This window comes from Strix aluco, chromosome 7 (genome assembly GCF_031877795.1).
Source record: "Strix aluco isolate bStrAlu1 chromosome 7, bStrAlu1.hap1, whole genome shotgun sequence".
Lineage (NCBI taxonomy): Eukaryota > Metazoa > Chordata > Aves > Strigiformes > Strigidae > Strix > Strix aluco.
In genome coordinates this window covers 20567234-20585171 of record NC_133937.1, presented here as the reverse complement: position 1 = coordinate 20585171, position 17938 = coordinate 20567234, and the positions used below count along the sequence as shown (strand labels likewise).

The window sequence follows — 17938 nt, the reverse complement described above, 5'->3', positions numbered from 1 at the left end:
CTTGTCTGATCTTAACTTTTCTGTTTTCATTTATAATAGAAGGATCAGTAGATAGTGATCGTGGAAGTGTAATGGACAGTGAAGAGAAGGATGAAGAGGTAAGTGACATGTGACAGAATAACAGCTACTTTGCACAAGCATCTGTGACTCCTTGGCTGCATGTGAGGCCATTAGCTACCTTGCTTTTTCACGTGGGGTCTCAAGATAATATTGCACAAAGTCTGTTCCCTATGTCAGTTGTGGTAAATGTGCTTTTCATTATTCTTACGCAGTAGTTTCCTCTGCAGCTTTTCAGAGGACCAATAAGGTAGTGTTGGCTTTAACTGCTATTATAGTAGAATACTTCAAACTGAAGTGTTTTGTTCCAGTCTAACTTCACTTCATAAAGCAAATCAGATTCTTATCAATAATTGTATTTATGGAAAACCAAATCTGTTGTAAATTACAGTTACAAAGAATGGGATGGAGACTAACAGGAGCAAGCTTGAAGGTTAAGTAGGTGTCAGGAATGCATTTCCAGGCTTTGCCTCAAATCTGCTGCAGTGGACTATCAATTTCTGGTATGTTTTGCCACCTTAGCTAGGATGTCTCTGCTTTGTAACTGTGCTATGGAAGCACTCCCTTTTTCCTGAGGAGTTAACTTTAATTGAGCAAAGACACCAAAAGCAAAGCTCCTTTTACTTAAATGCACTGTCAGATGGAGCTTGCTGTCTTCACTAAATTAATGACTTTCCAGTGAGCTCCATTCATAAAGATGATCAGTGGTGGGGAAATAATTCCTTGGTCAGGTCATGGTGAGGAGATCTGAATGTCCAAACATAGGCAACTCCAGAGTTTGAGCCTTCTCCCTTAAACACTGGACAAAGTAAACGTGTGATACTTGTCTTTGGGTCTCTTGTGTTCCAGGAATCGGATGATGAATTTGGAAACCCTAGTGAAGATGACCAAAAGACGGTACGGTTATACACCCTGGTACATACCTGAAAGACTTTCCACTTGTGACACAGTGAGGATGCGACAAAGAGGAGATGAGAGCTCTAGACAATTAACTATTAAAAACTTTGGCTAAGCCTGATTCGTATAACTTTGTAAGGGAAGGTTGTCCTGGCCAGATGGCACTGTGTTGTGAAATTGAACCTGGGTTGGGCTTAAAGACATGCTTGCAAGCCATCACTAGGTGCAAAGCATATATGGGATGGCATTGCCTGATGTCTGTTTTCCCGAGGAATTACTTTGGAGCCATGAGAGTTCAAAGAATCTACCTCAGGAAAACTAGGCTCCTGTGGGATTATTGGGTCTATAATTAAAATTCTAAACTTGCTGTGTAGGAAGTAAGGAACAGTGCAGTTTGGTTATGACATGAAACCAAAGCTGTGAACAGTATTAAACGTCCAAAAAGTATGTCCATTTGGGTAACAATTGAAAAGGGAAAAGAAATGTTTAGATTGAAAAATTCAAGCCTGACTTTAGTTGCTGGTAGTAGGAGAAGGCATCTTACCCATGTTTAGATGTGCCAGTGCAAAAGACTTTTATGTGGGGATCCTCAGTCTGAAATGATTTAGTGCCAAAAGAGAAATGTTTCAAAAAGCAACCCTTTTTAAAACTATGTATTAATAAAGTAATGTTACAAAAGCACTCAGATGTTACATTAAGCTGTATTTACCTTCATAGGGTAACTTTGTATGCCTGATGTATTTTAAGATGAGCAAGTGCCTTTGGGTTGTCATGATTTAGTTGACTTCTGGGCCCTTGTCTGTGTTGACCCCCAGCTCACAATTCACTTAATCTTTTCCATCCTTTTTATTCTTATTGACATGACTGAAGCCAAGATGTGGGCATGTATTTATTGTCTGTCATTCTGCTATCCACCTTAGGAATAGCTCAAGATGATACAATTTTTTACTAGCTGATGGCAATGTTCCCGTGTTAAGGCTAAATACTAGGTCTTTAGTGGAGAGAAGTTTATAAACTAAGGGAATCAGCACAGCCAGAGCAGTTCAGGCTTGTGTACAGTAGCGGTATGCTGCTTGTGAGGAGAGCCTTAATGTCCTCAGTTGCATCTGTGGTCCAGAAATGTTTGGTGACACAGCACAGGGATGTAGTAGAGAATGTGGCAACTTGCTTGGAGCTACAGGCACTCCTTCCTTACCTCTCAAAAGCTGTGAAATACCCCAAACTGGCTGAATGTTTCCCTCCTTTCAGTAAGTTTGCTTTGAGTATTTTCTCTAAACAGGTGTAGTTTTGTGTTACTTTGTATGCCAACTTCAGGAGAACACAACAGGGTATTACTGTTTTTTAGAGGACAGCACAGATGAGTGATGAAGAAGATTATGATGGCTGTGATCTCTTTGACTCTGAAAAAGAGGAAGATGAGGATGGAGACTTAGATGAAAGCACAAGGGTTGTAAGTAACCGTTGCCTTCCTGGAGGGAGAGATTTGACTTCCTTCATGAAAAATCTGTCCTTAGAGGGATTATAATGGTAACTTTCAGTTACCTGGGTTGGGATCCAGTAGAGAGGGCCTGTAAAAATCCTGAATGGTCTTTCAACATGGTTGTTAAGGCTTTATCCCTTTAACTAGGGGACTCCTGCACCCTAAGCTTGCATCAAAGCTGTCTTTAAAGGTCATTAAGAAATTACTTGTTGCATTTTGTGTGGTAAATGCTTCTTGCTTATCCTGCTCTCAAAACAAGGTGACATTAAAAATTATACGATCATAGGAGATTAGAAATGGCCTTTTTTCTCTTGATGGATGCATAATCTCTTAATTGCTTTCTTAATAGAAAGCTGTATTGCCTCTTCTGAGGGCTTCAATCAAAGTCTAGACAGGATATTGTACAAGTGAGGCTGTACGATACAGTATTTATAATAGCAATTGCATCAAGTTGGTAACCAGATTACATATAAGGAATGTGCTGTTGTTTGTCCCTACTCCTCAGAAAACGAAGAGACCAACATCATTTGCAGATGAGCTGGCAGCCCGAATCAAAGGAGAAGTACCAGTCAAACAGGACGAAGATCGTTCATGTAAGTTAACCTTTAAGTTCTGGTAAGTGCTTGTGAGATAGTGGGGGACTCATGAGAGAGCTGGACGGGAGGTTCTGTGTAACAGTACGTGATATTACACGGATCTGCTATTTGAATATGTATTAGGTGAAAGCCTGACAAGAGGAATTAAAGGCACTATTTTGTGTTCTGAGAAACCTTTTGGCCATAACTTACTGGATTAAATTGGAATTCACTGTTATAGTGGAAAATACATTGCTTTCAGGTGAGACCTGTCACTCCCCAAGCGCACATGTTATTGGAAAGGTTTTTTCTCAATCTGATTCTCTCTCTGCGTGCAAAACTGCATGTTTGACAACATGCTTCAAGTGACTCCCTTTTTCACATAACTATGTGGAAGCCACTGGTCACTGTAATCCTTCTGTGAGCTCTACAGTGGAAAACCCGTTTTATGTGGTGTGGGTTGTTTGTTTTTTCCCTCTTTGTGGCTTAAATATACTTTTGGGGGGAACTTTTCCTTACTACTGTTTTCTGCGATATTTTAGACTACATATTGCATTTACTCGTGTCACTTTTAAAGGGAGAGACCTCTCTCAAGTAGTTATTCATGCAGCAAAGCAGCAGTTGAAAACAGCTGACTGAAATTGAGTTAGCAAGTGCTTGTGAGCCTGCTTTTGACCTGTAATTTTGAGAGCATGAACAGACAAGAACAGTGTGTGTATGTGTTCCTGCGCAGTTCAAACAATTAAGATAGGTCTGTGGATATCGGAGCATAAACCCTACCATCTTACCTTGTTCAGTTACAGGGAAATCTTCTCTTCATTGAAATAACCTTGTGATGGTAGGGCCAGAGGAAATAAAACTGTGGCTTTGCTTTTGGTATCTGAATGAAGGTATAATATGTCTGGAGCCATTTGAGATGCTCCAAGGTTCTACATAATCTGTGTGGGATCTGTACCATCTGGAATGCTGTGTTGCTCTCTGGCATCTCAAGTGACACTAGTCTGTGTGTAGGCAACTGTGCTGAACCCATAATGCCTGACAGAATGATGCTATTACAATCTTAAGTGCTAATTTTAGAACTTGTACTTCGTAGAATTGCTTCAGTGGGCTGATTCATATGAAAACATATAGGTCAGCTTCGTTAGATTATTTTTTCAGGTTCTTTTTACCACAGATTGATCATAGGCTACAAGTACAGGTGGACTATTTTATTTTTGCTTTGAAATTTTCTTCTTAAAGCGCTGTCATCAGAGAGCAAAACAAGGAAGAACCTGAAAGAGAAGAAGGAAGTTAGAGTTCCACCAGATGGTAAGATATCCCTCTCTCTTGTTTTTGAATTGTGGGCTGGATTGTAAGACACTACTTAGGAAATTGTGGCATCTACTCTAGAAACTGGATGGGATATCAGTGAGCATCCTTGAAGGTGAGTATGTAAACAAATCTAGGTTGTGATGTGCATGTAAAATAAGGCTAGAAACAGGCTCAGTGAGAGTTCTTCCTTAAATGTGGTATGTGGAGCAACCATACAACCCAATCTGTCTACAGCAGCTTCTCTGTATGTGTCATGTTTATAAGAGAGAGGGGATGGAATCAAACCAGGGTTGGTTTTTTTTTTTTTGGTTGTCCCTTTGATTCCTTTCCTGAAACATGGTCAGTCCCACTTCAACTCTTGGCTCTTGTCCTTTCTAGATGAAGATGATGATATATTCAAGCCTCCTAAGCTGACTGATGAAGACTTCACACCATTTGGTTCTAGGGGTGGCCTCTTCAGTGGTGGAACAGGTCTCTTTGATGATGAAGAGGTGAGAATGCTGGAGAGGATAGAAATTGAGTGTGTCCCCCTTTTAAAAACAAAGGATCCCCACAATTCCCACCTCTGGAAGGCAGGGAGGGGAGACAACATTTTGTTGCTCAGTAATATTCAAGTGTGATGGGACAGTGTAGCTTTCCAGTGGAGAAACAGAACTAAATACGTGAGGTACTTATGATCCTCGTGGCACAGAGCCCTCTCTTCTGCAGTGGTGCTGATGAGAGATGCAAGTGTGGTTCTAGCATTACATCAGACAGGTTTAATTCCAGCAAACCTTACTTGGTACCTCACTTCTATCTGTGGAGGTAAGCCAAATACATACAGTTTGTTTATTTTAAAACAGCAGATTTCTATTAATACCTGTGAGAATACTGAATTTTGTCATTTTCTCTTTCTCCTTGGGTGTAGGAGAAGTTTGAGAGGAAAGAGAACATGATGTCCTTCCCACTTTATCTTTCATATACTGTATCTGGACAGTGATGCTGTTGGGTTTCTCTGTCTCTGTGTTGTTAAAAGTTCCCTATTGCAATTATGCTCTGTTCTTTCATCTAGTTATTGTACAATTCCTGGGTTACCTGTGTAGGCAAGAAAGGTTCACCTTAAGCTTACTCTTGTGCTATGTATCTAGAGCTGACTTGATGAAGGAATGGCGCAAAGTGCATTTCTGACTTTTTTTTTAGCATTGTTCGTGCATATGAAAGGGGATAGAAACGCAATGTCAGGGATACTTAAGATTTAAGAATATGATAGTACAGCTACGTAGAACAAATGATTTCTTCTGATTTTATCATTCGGCTGATATGGGTAACAGTCAAGGTTAGTCTGGAATAATAGCCAACCATGTCTTTGTGAGATGTTATGCTCCTCGTTGCAACTAGAGCAGAAGTCAGGTGTTCCTAGGAGCCGAGGAGGCTATTAGACTGAAATTTGGAAGGAGGTCTCATGTACAGCTGACCTCAAGCTTACCATGGCAGTCCGCCACAATATAGCCACCAAACAAGGACATTGTATGAAGGGAAGAGGATAGTTCTATGCAATGCTTTCCACTCAAACGCAGCCTTTACTGAAAAAATATTAACGTGCCTTCTTTTTAAGTGGCAGCAAACAGCTTTAAAAAATAAAAATAAGTAATCCAGTAGTGCAAGCCAGCTTGTGTCAGTGGAAATTCAGATGAAGCTATCATTAGAGCCTCTTGGTTACTTATTGACAAGACTTTCCTCATACTGTAGACATAGGACCACCAAGCAGATTTGTCTGTGATTGTTGCCTGCCTGCATACACTTGTTCTTGGTTTTCTGTTACCTGAAAGTTAATCATCTAGGAAGGGTAACTTATCTTCACTTACCCTGTGCAATGGAGGAGGCCTTGCTCTACCAGAAGGCAGCCACAGTAGGTCAACAGGCAAATAGTAGCTGAGAAACGTGCAATTAATCACTGACATCCCTTCTGCAGCCCTGCGCTCTCCCACTCTTTCCTAAATATTGCTGCGTTCTTTCCACAAAGCTTTATACAAGACTGTGCATTTTGAGTCTCCAGGTAGACAGCCTCTAATACTCAACTTCCCATAAGAGGGAGGCTTTCAAGAAATTAAGTGGTCAGTATTCACAAGATCTGGAGGCTTCCTGGAGATCTAGACTGTGATTCTTAGGGAGGATCGGCACAGGGCAAGTGCAACCTGAACACAAGGACTTTTGTGGGAGTGTCCTGCGATACTTTTGAGCTATAGTGTATATCTCTGCACCATACTGGTGTCTTAGCATCTCGTTAGCAACAATATTAATCATTCATTAACCGTGTGAAGTTCAGGAGTATTTTTATGCTTGTCCTGACCTGAATCATTCCTTCAAACCTTACTGTATAAGCTTCAATAGGAAAGCTTAGAAGAGTGTAATCAGGACAAACAGCTGTAGATTAATTAGTGTAAACCCTTGAAGATGTGCAAATAAAATGTCATTCCTTCTTTGCAGTAAACAGACTGATAATCAGTGTAAATTAAATTTTAGAAGACAGAAAATTACTCTTCTGAATGTATGCACTCATGTTAATGCTTGGGTACCTAGGTTTAAGTCTATATGTGCAGACATCCTTTTGAGAAGGGAGTGGTGGTTAACTCCTCTGTCTTGGCTTAGAAGTGGATATTCTACATGGAAAAATCAGCAACTGTCTTTTGCTACGAAAAACAAATTCACCACTTCCCACCCTTCCCCTTTGCATTTTCATCTACAATCAGAGCGATCTTTTTGCTGAATCACCAAAAGGAGAAGAATCAAAACAAAGAGAGGAGCAGGTCCCAATAAGTGAAGGTAAGAACCAATTGTTGCCTCCTATAGTCCTGTCTATGCTGGGATTTATCACCACTAGCAGCTAGACTGTTTTGTTTCCAAACTAGAAAGTCTGGAGTACCAGTTGTTGGCAAGTCTCTTCTCCCTAGCCTTAATAGAGAACAGCTGTGTTTCCCTTGAATTTTAAATGTGTTTGTTCACTATGACCTCTTACACACACCTACTCTCCTGGAGCTGAAAAGATGTCCTTACTGACATTGGCAGAGCTCTCTGCACTGAGTTCCTGCTGCTGAAGAATACTTCACAGAATCCAGTTGTGGGTTTGAGTGGAGTAAAGATTTCTTCTTGCAGATTAATGCACATCTGAGTTTCCCATTAGCTGCATATCTAGACCCTTAAGGAGTTTGAGTACACATTTTGTACTGCAGCAGCTTTTACTGAAGCATTGTATTTGAATTTTCAGATACTGATTGGGAGCCTAAGCCTTTTTGTTTTAAGGGTATTGTATTGAAGTGGTTTTGAGTGTGTGAATGTGAACTTTTGTAAATAATGCTATCTGTAAATGTAAATCATGTTTATAAGGTTCAGTTGAGTAGAGCTGTTTTGTGGAGTTTTAATGGAGGAAAAATAGCTAGACTGTTATATATATCTGCAAAAAAACAAGTTCAAGGAGAATGTCTAAAGAGTTCTGAGCTATTGAGGGAAAAAAAGATGGAGCTCAGAAGACTTCTTGGATTCCTATTTCTATGGTTGAGTTCTGAATGCTTTGACAGCATAAAACAAGTGCATCCATTTGTATTGTACTTCCTATGGTTTCAGCATCCTCTACAAAGTCCTTAAAGAAAGTTCCTGCAGGTGCAGTATCTCTGTTCCCAGGTATGATTTACTCAATAGCAGATTGCTTCATGCACAAAATGCTCCATTCTTTAAAACCTGCTGGGGAGGTTTTAAAGAAGAAAACTATCCAAATACAGCAGCACAGCATTGCTTGATCATATGCTTAGCGACAAATGCAGGTGCTTCTACCATGCTAAGCCTAAACTGCAGCATGCTTTATGGATAATCAAGATTCTGTAGGCGCTCTGAAGGTAGATATTATTGATGGCAGATATTAGGAGCTGTCAGCTTCCAGTGTTGTGCTATGAACTTTCAAGGATGTGTGTTACTTTGGCTGATACTGTACAGCTTAAGTCTGCAACACATGCAGTCACAGCTTCCCTCTATACTCTGAGAAGGAAGTGCATTTTGATCTTTCAGATTTGATCATATTTCCTTGGGTTAGCAGAAGAACAGTTTAAACCTCAAGTTCCTATGTTTTTGTGGCATAGGTAAATAAGACCAATCTTGTTTCTCCGGTTTTGGTTAGGAGGATCTGCATACATGTGGAAGGACCAGATCTATAACTCAGAGCTTAAAAAAAAAAAAAAAATTATACTAAGATCCCTGTTCCATGTCAGACTTCCAGCTGAGCAATGAAAAGAAACATGTCACCAGTCTCTTTAAATCAACTGACTTTGATTTCTGTCTCTGTATAGGAACTTCACCTGATTGAGTTATCAGAATTAAGTTTTGCCCTTCATTAAGAAAGGCCTATTTTTAGACTATGGCTTCAGTTAACTGAGCCCTCAGTCAGCATGATTTTTAGAGTAGAACATACATAAATACAGCCTTTTTACTCCAGGATCAAAGAAATATATCAGCAATGGTCGTTCTACATAATTTAAGACTTGGTAGCAAAATTTAAAACAGCAGATAGAGCAACAGATAAAGAAAACCTCATTCTTGGAAGTACTGTTGCATAAGCAATGAATTACCCATCATTTTAACAGTCTCCTGTTCTAGTTCATCAGTTAATTGAATTAAGTTATATGTAGCACTTATTCAAAGTCTTCAGTTGCTCCCTCTCAGTAACTTGTAGACAGGCTAAAGTCACCAGAGAAAAACCAAGATTGAGACTCCTTTGCTATTCAGAATTTCTTGATGAACACATTTCCAGTGAACAGTTGGTTTAGGAACTTGGGAATGTTTAATAATTAATAAAACTCTGGGGCTGTATTCCTGTCAATCCTGTGGCACTTTCTAATTGATACACTTTTTTTATAATAAGCTTCTGCTGTGCTGGTCAAAATTCATGCAGTCTGCTGACTTTTAACCAAATAGCAGTTGTTCTACTTTCTGCCAAACTTTCAGTTAAAGTCTTTTTCTTTTCCCCACCATTTCCAAGCATCTATACATAAGAAGCAAAAAGACAGGCTTAGAGCCAGGCTGCCAGTTTTTACCAAAAATGCCAAAAGTGTTTGCAGACAATCGATCAACATGCATGTATCACTGAAGTCGGAAATTTTCACCCCAGATGTAGAAGAAACAGTTGTTACCAGCTTACTCTAGTTGGTCACTGCCATTTTTGAAGTATGCAGGAATCTTAGGACCAAACTTAGCCTCATACTACAGTACTGCTAGTGGTCTTGCATGACAAATGAAGCTCCTTGGGAGAAGTCAGTCACCTGTCCTTCCCTCTCCTCAAGCACCTTCCCACTTTCATTTGACCACAGTGGTGTGGCTTACTAGTTAGTAAAGTAGGATTCTGGTTTCAGAAGTCCGTAGGAGCAACAGTGTGGGACTGCTGGGTCTTCTAGCTTTAACACAGAACCTGGCTGCTGTTCCTAGGGGAGATGAGCAGGTTCAAGGAAGAGTGATTGCAGTGAGAGTGAGGAGCTCTCTGTCTGTAACTTGGCTTTATCAGGAAGTTTCTACCTAATGCTTTTGATGCATCATTGTTGAGGAGTGCATTAACAGTTGCTGTGATGGAAACTGCCTTGCTCTACTTCCTATGGCACAAGTTCAGCTTTTCAGTAACTCTGGCAATGATCTCTGTATGGGCTGTGGTTTTTTTCTCCATCTGACCTGCAGGAGGAGGAGACGTGTTTAGTTCCACTGTAATTGTGGAAAAAGACAAGAAATCTGTAGCACAGAGCACAGAGAGAACTCCTAAACAGCCTGGGAAAGTTGTTCTGTTTGACGACGATGATGACTTCTTTGTGGGAGCCACTAAAAAGCCTCCAGATTCAGGTACCTCTATACATGTGCAGTGGCAGATTAAACACTAAAGGTCATCAAAATTCAAAGATAGGAACCAGTGAGTTACAAAATTCAAACCTGCATCACTGATACTTCTGCTTGGGGTTTTGTGGGGGTTTTTTGTTGTTGTTGTAATTTCTTTTCCTCAGAGTGCTGTGGGACTGGTTTATTTGTACATTCTCTCCACTGACTCCTCTTTTAGGATGCTTCTTCTACTTCTAGGGCAGTATCTAGACTTGAATCAGGGGAATGGTACAGACTTTATTCACACAGCCTTGAATCCTTGTGCCCAACACTCCCTATTGGCAGGCTCTAGGCCTTTAAAGGTGCCAAGCCAATACAAAACACTGCCTTTAGAGGTGCCAACTGACTACTCCAGTGCTTGTTGACTGCAGTCTCTGTCACCAGTGCTCTCAGGTAAGTGGTGCTTCACTTTGAGAGCTTGTCTAGCTTTTTCTCTTAAACACTCCTGATGCTGGTCGTTAAAAAGGGAGCATGGTATCTTTTGAGACTCTGGTATCTTCTCTTGTCCAGTAGTGGCCATTCTGTTCTCGTCATTCCCCATTTGTTTGTGTCTTAATGCAGTCAAGTCCACAGCTGACCTGTTTGATGATGATGAAGAAGGTGACTTATTCAAGGAAAAACCTGCCATTCCTCCTGTGGTTGCTGGCACAACTAAAGAAACAGAAAGCCACAGGGAGACAGTCATGGAAAAAAAGGTAATGGCATATAAATGGATTGTATGGCTAAGGTTTTAGGAAAAAGCTATTACTGCAGCTGAAGTAGTCTTTCCATGTGCAACACTATGGAAGTGCCATATTTGTGAAATAGGACTAGATTCATAGGGTCTTCCATGACCCAGGTGCCTCAGGGGTTCTTAAATGCCTTTTGCCTCTCAAACTTTGGGTTTATTTGCAGTTTTTCTTGTGTGGGAAGTGATTGGAAGAATCTTATTAAGGCAGGATTGAAATGAGAACAAAATGAGAAGCCTCTGTTAATAAAAAATGTTTATGAAGTTCATTTCTGAAATGAAATCAGCCTGCCTTAAGAACTTCTGGTGTCACAGTTCTGTGCTGCAGAGATTGTGTCTGCACTCAGACCAACCACTGACAGCAACAGGTAACCCATGGTACCAGTACTGATAATAACTGGTAACCCATTGCTTGTATGTATTGTGGGAGAGGAAGGTGGATGTCAGAGTTTTACATAATTATATACAATACTTGGAGTGTTTAAAAAGCTGTTTTTCAGAAGTTGTAGAAAGCTCTAAAAGCTGTCCTGAGGACACATGTGCAGAGTTATGAGAGCCTCCTAATGCCCACTTCGTTTTCATTTTCAGAGCAGTGTTTTGAGGAAAGTAGTAATGCTCCTTGTTTCTATGGCAGAGATTGTATATACTCATTTTATACGTATTTGCTGTCCAAAGAGTATTTGAACTAATGAGCTACAGTGACTCTTCCCCTCCCTGGACTGAGGAGTGTGCTGCGCTGGGGATGTCTAATGCAAATTGCTGTAGGACTTCCTCCATATTGCCTTATGAGAAGCCACCTGAGCACAAGGGCCAAAGCCAGCTTCTATTTCTGGTGCAGTGCAAAAGTATCCATGGTCAATGGAGCGCGGGTGGTGGTAGGAGGTCATCCAATGCCATTGCTCTGATCTCATAGCACTTGGATTTCCTGGAGGAGAGGATGAAAACTGATTCAGCAGCACCACTCCTGCTCTGTCAGGAAGTGAGGGCAGTTTTATACTCCAGGCTTGCTGGCAGTAGTACTTGGGTCTGGAATCATTCTGACTTTAATGGCCATATAGCTGGTGGCAGGCCTGGGCTGTGCTGTGCTAATGCAGGAAATGGCACAAACTGCCCTCTTCCTTTACAGAACACAGCTTGTTAAAAGAAGCATTTTTTGTTTAACTCACGAGGGTGCCTACCATGAGTCACTGCATACATTTTTCTGCTGAGAAGGATGGTGGTGGGAGGCCTGTGGTAAGACCTGCAAGTCACTTGTGCATAGCTCTGGCTGCATGTGAGGAACTCAGCACATGAATTTTGGACTTCAGCCCATAGGTGACAAGATTGTGTTCAGTCCCTTCAATTGCTGGGACAGTGCCAGCAGCATGCCTCTTAGAAAGGGTCGTGTGATGTGCCTGCCCTTACTGAATCTAAATGGGTGCTGATGCAGTGTCTTTGTCCTAAAGAGTCAAGCATCTGCAGGTGAGGACTTCAAGCCTTTATCTGAAAAACCTCCAAGGAAACAGAGGGGCCTCTTCTCTGATGAGGAGGATTCTGAAGTGAGTATCTCTTTAATAAATCTATACAGAAATCCTTGGGATCTGAGTCACCTGATTTCAGTCCACTTGTATCTGGGGACTCCTTATTGTCTGTAGGAGTGGGAACTCTGACATCCATGCATCTATTCCTAGCCATCCTGAAAGTTCCTTCTTGCTCCAAGAGTGAAAACTCTGGGAACCTTTTCCCTGTCTTCAGAGAGTTAAACTTGTGTGGTATACACACAGGCATAAATTGAAAGCCTGAAGAGGGGAGATCAGCGAATCGAGAGCAAGAATCACAAAAGACTGCATATGTTTCTTTGTCCTTGGCCTACAGCTAGCAATTACTCTGCAAAGCTGAGGAAAATCTCTGTGGAGTTGCAGGTGATTGGTACATCGGAGTAAGGCAATCTTTCCCTACTTCACATGCACACTAAACACTTTTTTTAAAAAGAAAAATATGAATGTCCCATTTACAGTTCTTAAATGTATAGCATTGCTTTGCAATGTGACATTTCTTTGGTTTGCACAGGATTTGTTTTCATCAAGTAAAACTGTGAAGTCCAAAGCTACATCTCTCCCCACCAGCAAGTCCATGACAAAAGCTCCGCTCTCCTTATTTGATGATGATGAAGAGGTAAGTACCACTTCCTGATACAACCTGTGTATGGGAACCCTCCTGCACAGCCTGTTGCAAAGGCAGCTGGAAATATTTGGAAGTTTCCAATGCTAAGCTTGTAAATGGAGCACTAAATCAATCTTGCATTGTGTAGCAGTTCTGAGCATGTGGACAGCATTGTGGAGAATGGTAGCAGGGACTCTTGCAAGTTCTTGATGTCTTTTTAGTATTTTGTAGTCAGTGCATATCATCTCTGGATCTAAATGTGAAGGTTGTTATCCCTTTGATAGGACTAGAGAATGCTGAGCAGTAGTACAGGTATGAGCTTCAAGAAGCTGTTTTATCCCGGTCTGTGGTACCTAGCCACACGGATGACTTCTTGCTTCTCTTGTCATGGCTGATGAATTCCTTTTTTCTTTCTTTTCAGTGTTTAAGAAATGCAGCTGCTAGTGCAGAAACTGAGATCAGAGCACAGTTTATGCAAGAAACTTAACAAAACAGAATTTGTGTGCTTTTCTTATAATTTTTTTTTTTTACCCTCTTCTCCCTCCCACACACTCTCCAAAGAGCTTTCAACTCTGGGCCTGCAGCCTTCAGGGTGAGTTAACTTACCCTTAACCTGAGGCAAATAGGAGGCCTGCTCAGAGCTGTCAGATAGGGGACTTACGTAAACTGAAGATAAAGCTTTCCTGTTCAAGAGGGGGCTGCTTCCAGCTCACCTTTATGAACAGGAGCTGTTCAGACACAACTGTCAGGATAGTGAAGCATGCTGTAATGGTGTCTGCCATGAAGGTTGTGTTATGGAACTGAAGTTCAAGTTGAGTGGAGAAAAGCATAAATAGGTGTTAGGTGGTGAAGTCAACGTACACTTTTGTATATTCTGATGCCTATATAATAATCTGCATGAGTGTCTTCAGGTGAAAAGTCTTGGTTCTTGCCCAGTGCCGGTGGTTCAGCTTGACTGTTGCCTGTCCTCTCAGAATAGGATTCATTCTCTATTTCATTATGTAGATGTAGAAACAGTGCCCCATTGTGTTAGCTGCTGTGCAACAGAATTGCTGTGTGGTGGTTTTTGGCTGCGGATCAAGCCTTATGGTGGAGAATCTGGGCAAAAACCAAGCTGTGTGCTTACAAGTTTCTGGTCTATCAAATGCTGTGTGCATAGAATTCCCTGTACCGGAATACTGTATCACACTTAAAATTGTCTTCAAAAAGGGTTCATAAAACACCATTTCCCTATCCTCCTCTAAGAAGTGGATGGCAACAGTCTTACATGCTGATGACTTGTCAATGAACTTGTCATTGTGGCTTTGGCTTTTGATTTTTTTTTTTTTTTAAATTTATTTTAAGGATTTCTTTGGTGTAGTACCTGCCAAGAAGCAACAGGAAAAACCCCCAGAAGAGAAAGCAAAACAGTCAGAGCCACTCAAGAAAGCCTCCAGTTTATTGTTCAGCAGTGATGAGGAGGTACTGGGATGGGAGTAAGATTTCATTGAAAGGGGTTACTATACTTTATGCTGGTCAAAGCATAAAAATGTTGAGACAGGAACCACAGTCAAACTCTGCTGTGTCTACATGCCATGCATACCCAAATCCTGTGACTTGCTTGCAGCTGAGGAAGCTGATTCTTGGCCCAAATTATCTCAGGATCTAGGTAATAGAAGATGCGTGAAACAGAAAATCGATATTTTCAATGTAATTTATAGAAAGACTGGTAACAAATGGAGGCTGTTGCCAAAAAATCTGACTTAAAAATACCAAAAGGGAAAAATAAGTTTGCTCCTACTGCTTTAATTTCTGTAAGGGAAGCATAGCAGTTCTAGATAGATACATGATGAGTTTTTCTTTGTTTTGGGTTTTTGGGGTGGGATTTTTCTGTGTGGTGGTGTTTGGTCGTGGTTTTTTTGTTTGGTGGGTTTTTTTAAATCTAGGGATGGGAAAAATGAAACAAATAACTAGGCTTCCCAGACAGCAGCCCTCTTTTAGGGATGGATTAGGTGTTGTGCTGCATCTTAAATGAAAGCCAGAGACACTAAGTAAGTTAAAAACTTGTCTGGAAAGTCTCTGAATTAACTCGCATGAATAGGATCCAGACTCTTCTTAGAAAATTACTCTTTTTTTGTAGACTTGATTTTTATTACCTGTCCTGTAGTTGCTTGTTTAGTAAATACTAGTAATATTTTTAAATGCATTTTTATCTTAATGTAGAATAAACCAAGTTCATACTTCAGCATGCCTGTAATCCCTTTCAGAAGGGGGTCAAACGGGGGGGAAACTGGGCAAACCACTTGAAATGCTGGGAATAAGAAAACAGACAAGTCAGAAAACTCTCCCAACCCCAGAAATGTTTCCTTCTAAGGTAGACTTTTGACTTGTTCAGTGGGTAGGCTTGCTTAAATGCTAGCTCCAGAGGGGGGAAAAAAGGAAGGTACTGTGGTTGAAAGTTGAGGAAGTAAGAAGTGCAGAATTGTGCATGCTCTAGTAATAAGGTGTCTTGGGTGTTGGTGATGTGGTTTTTCTTTGGGTTTTTTGTTTTGTTTTTTTTGTTTTTTTCCCCATATATCAAACATGCTAATTATTTGAGTGGCTTAAATCAGGTTCTACTAGGTGACCTTACTCCTGTGACTGCAGTTGACACTGACCTCAGTTGTCAGGAGCAACTATAATAGTAAAGTGTGTGTACCCTGTTTTGCTGGGCAAATACTGTATGCCAGAAGGTTGCCAGGCCCTCTGTAAAGCCTGAACAATGTCACATTACAGTGGCTAACACAAAGGCAGGAAAATAAACTAGTAGACCAATGCAAGGACTGCCAAGATTCTGAAGTGTTTTTGCTTATAAAGAAGATGGGAAAATGGCTATGACCAAGGCAAAAGAAAACTTAAGGGCTCCTTATTTTTAAGGAACACTGGGATGTCTCCAAGCCAGCTAAACTTCCTTCTGAAGATGATGGAAAAGATGACCCTCCAAAATCAGCTAGCACTATCAGTCAGGCTAAAGCTGTGAAGAAGACGAGCCTCTTTGAGGAAGAGGATGAGGAGGATTTATTTGCAATCACTAAAGAGAGGTGACGGTGTTGGGGTGGGGTGGAGGGGGTGGCATTTTTTCAGAACTGCCTCAGCAGTGCCCTCAAAACATGACAGACCCAGGTGTATTGCAAATGTCCCTTGCTACTGCTGCTGAGGTGGAAGCAGAGGTGTATGAGTGGGAATGGGCAAGGCTGGGCGCTTTTACCTTTTTGTATCTGGGGTGGATCATTCTCCTTGCCACCACTGAACTGGGCGCTCTCTGTTTCCATGCCTGCCATGTAAAATCCTCTTGATGGCTCTTTATCTTCACTTCTGCAACAAGGGAGCGTGATAGAATTGTTGAGACAGTGGGGAAGCGGAGTCTTGTATCTGGGGTGACTTGCTGCAAATGATGGGCCTAAGTGATACTTTTAAACAGATGCAAGGCATGGCCTCTGAAACTCTTCCACTTTCTCCTCTCTCATCACAGCCAAAGAAAGCCACAGAAGGTATCGCTGTTGTTTGAAGATGATGCTATTAATGGAGACTCATTCTTCAGCTCCCAATCAACGTTACTTTCTTCAGCTGCAAAGGCTGCAGTGGTACCTTCCCTTTCTTTTAAAACTAATGTGGAACACTTAGTCTTTTTATAGTCTGCCTTCCTTGTTAGGTACTGCCTTTAAGTCTAACTTGCTTTAGACAATGGTAGTTCTAGCAAATTGGGAATGGGAACAGGGCAGACTGAACTCTTACATGTAAAACTTCTTACTACCATCAGCCTAATAGATTTCAAAATTTTCTTTACCACTAACCCTAAATTTGGATTGATTTATGCTAAAAGCCCTCCCTAAGGATGTTTTGAGAGCTCTCAACCATGAAATACCATTAAAAGGAGCAAACAGCTTACTGCTGACTGTAAAGCTAAGGCTTTACCCTTAGTGTCACCTCAACCCAAGCTGATTCAGATGTGTCTACAGGCTTCTTAACTGGCCCTCTGTTGAGGGTGCTTGTGCTGTCCTCTATCTTACAAGCTTAGCCCATAGCTTACTACCTGTCTGATTGTGCTTTGGAATTGAGAGTAGGAGTTGCAAAAGCTTAATGCAGTTGTATTAGTAGCAGGAATTCCTGTACATGTGTGTGTGTGCCGCCCACCCCCATGCCTTGCCTTTCTGCTTACCAGGAAAACAGTTGTCATAGCCCATAAAGATAATAGGCTTGGGAATAGAGAGAGAGACAGGCAAGCCACAGTCTAGCTGCTGGCAGTCACAGGAAACTGCACCAAGCAGACAAGATTCCCAGGGCATTTCCTCTAAGCTTGCAACTGCTTCCTAGCACTCTTCAACCAGACTGAGCCTGTAATACTAGAAATCAAAAGTCACAAACTAGAATATCCCATGGGAGGAAAGTAGGAGAAGTCAAGCATGTTGCCAGTGTCCTAGATCCCTGCAGAAGGCAGAATGACTCTGCTGTCCCACAGCAGCGTATGCTTCTTATACCCACCAATTTTGTGTTGCCAACATTCTCTTAATTTTGCAGGAGAAAGTGAAACCAGCGCGAGCACCACCTTTCTTTAATGAAGAAGAAAAGGAGGAAAATGAAAATTTACCAGACAGAGCAGCAAAGCCTAAGCAGGTAGAAGATACATTGTGGTGTTTAGAATAGCCTGGAGCAGTTCCTGTGCATAGAGGGACAGATGTTGCAGGGCAGCAAACAAAGGAAAAAGTGAGGGATTTTCTTACGTTAATCTGAAGTTTGGTAAAGGTTCCGTTGAAAAAAACCCCACAATCTAACAGTGCTGCTCTGGGACAGAATTCTTTTTCTAGATTGCCTCTTCTATTGCCAAAGAGAGAATAACTATCTCCATTT

General features: G+C 41.2%; 1 protein-coding gene across 2 annotated transcripts in view; it reads left to right on the top strand.

Moving 5' to 3' along the window:
* The window catches only part of WASHC2C (WASH complex subunit 2C), a 37729-nt gene that overhangs the window by 4604 nt on the left and 15187 nt on the right, over positions 1-17938 (top strand). For both annotated transcript variants that reach the window (XM_074830829.1, XM_074830828.1), the window contains exons 7-22: positions 40-98; positions 907-954; positions 2300-2404; positions 2940-3027; positions 4249-4317; positions 4699-4811; positions 7050-7122; positions 7921-7977; positions 10012-10170; positions 10765-10898; positions 12376-12468; positions 12980-13084; positions 14417-14533; positions 15968-16131; positions 16563-16674; positions 17609-17704. In XM_074830829.1, coding sequence (XP_074686930.1) covers positions 40-98; positions 907-954; positions 2300-2404; positions 2940-3027; positions 4249-4317; positions 4699-4811; positions 7050-7122; positions 7921-7977; positions 10012-10170; positions 10765-10898; positions 12376-12468; positions 12980-13084; positions 14417-14533; positions 15968-16131; positions 16563-16674; positions 17609-17704 — 1592 coding nt within the window. The remainder of the gene's footprint in view (positions 1-39; positions 99-906; positions 955-2299; positions 2405-2939; positions 3028-4248; positions 4318-4698; positions 4812-7049; positions 7123-7920; positions 7978-10011; positions 10171-10764; positions 10899-12375; positions 12469-12979; positions 13085-14416; positions 14534-15967; positions 16132-16562; positions 16675-17608; positions 17705-17938) is intronic.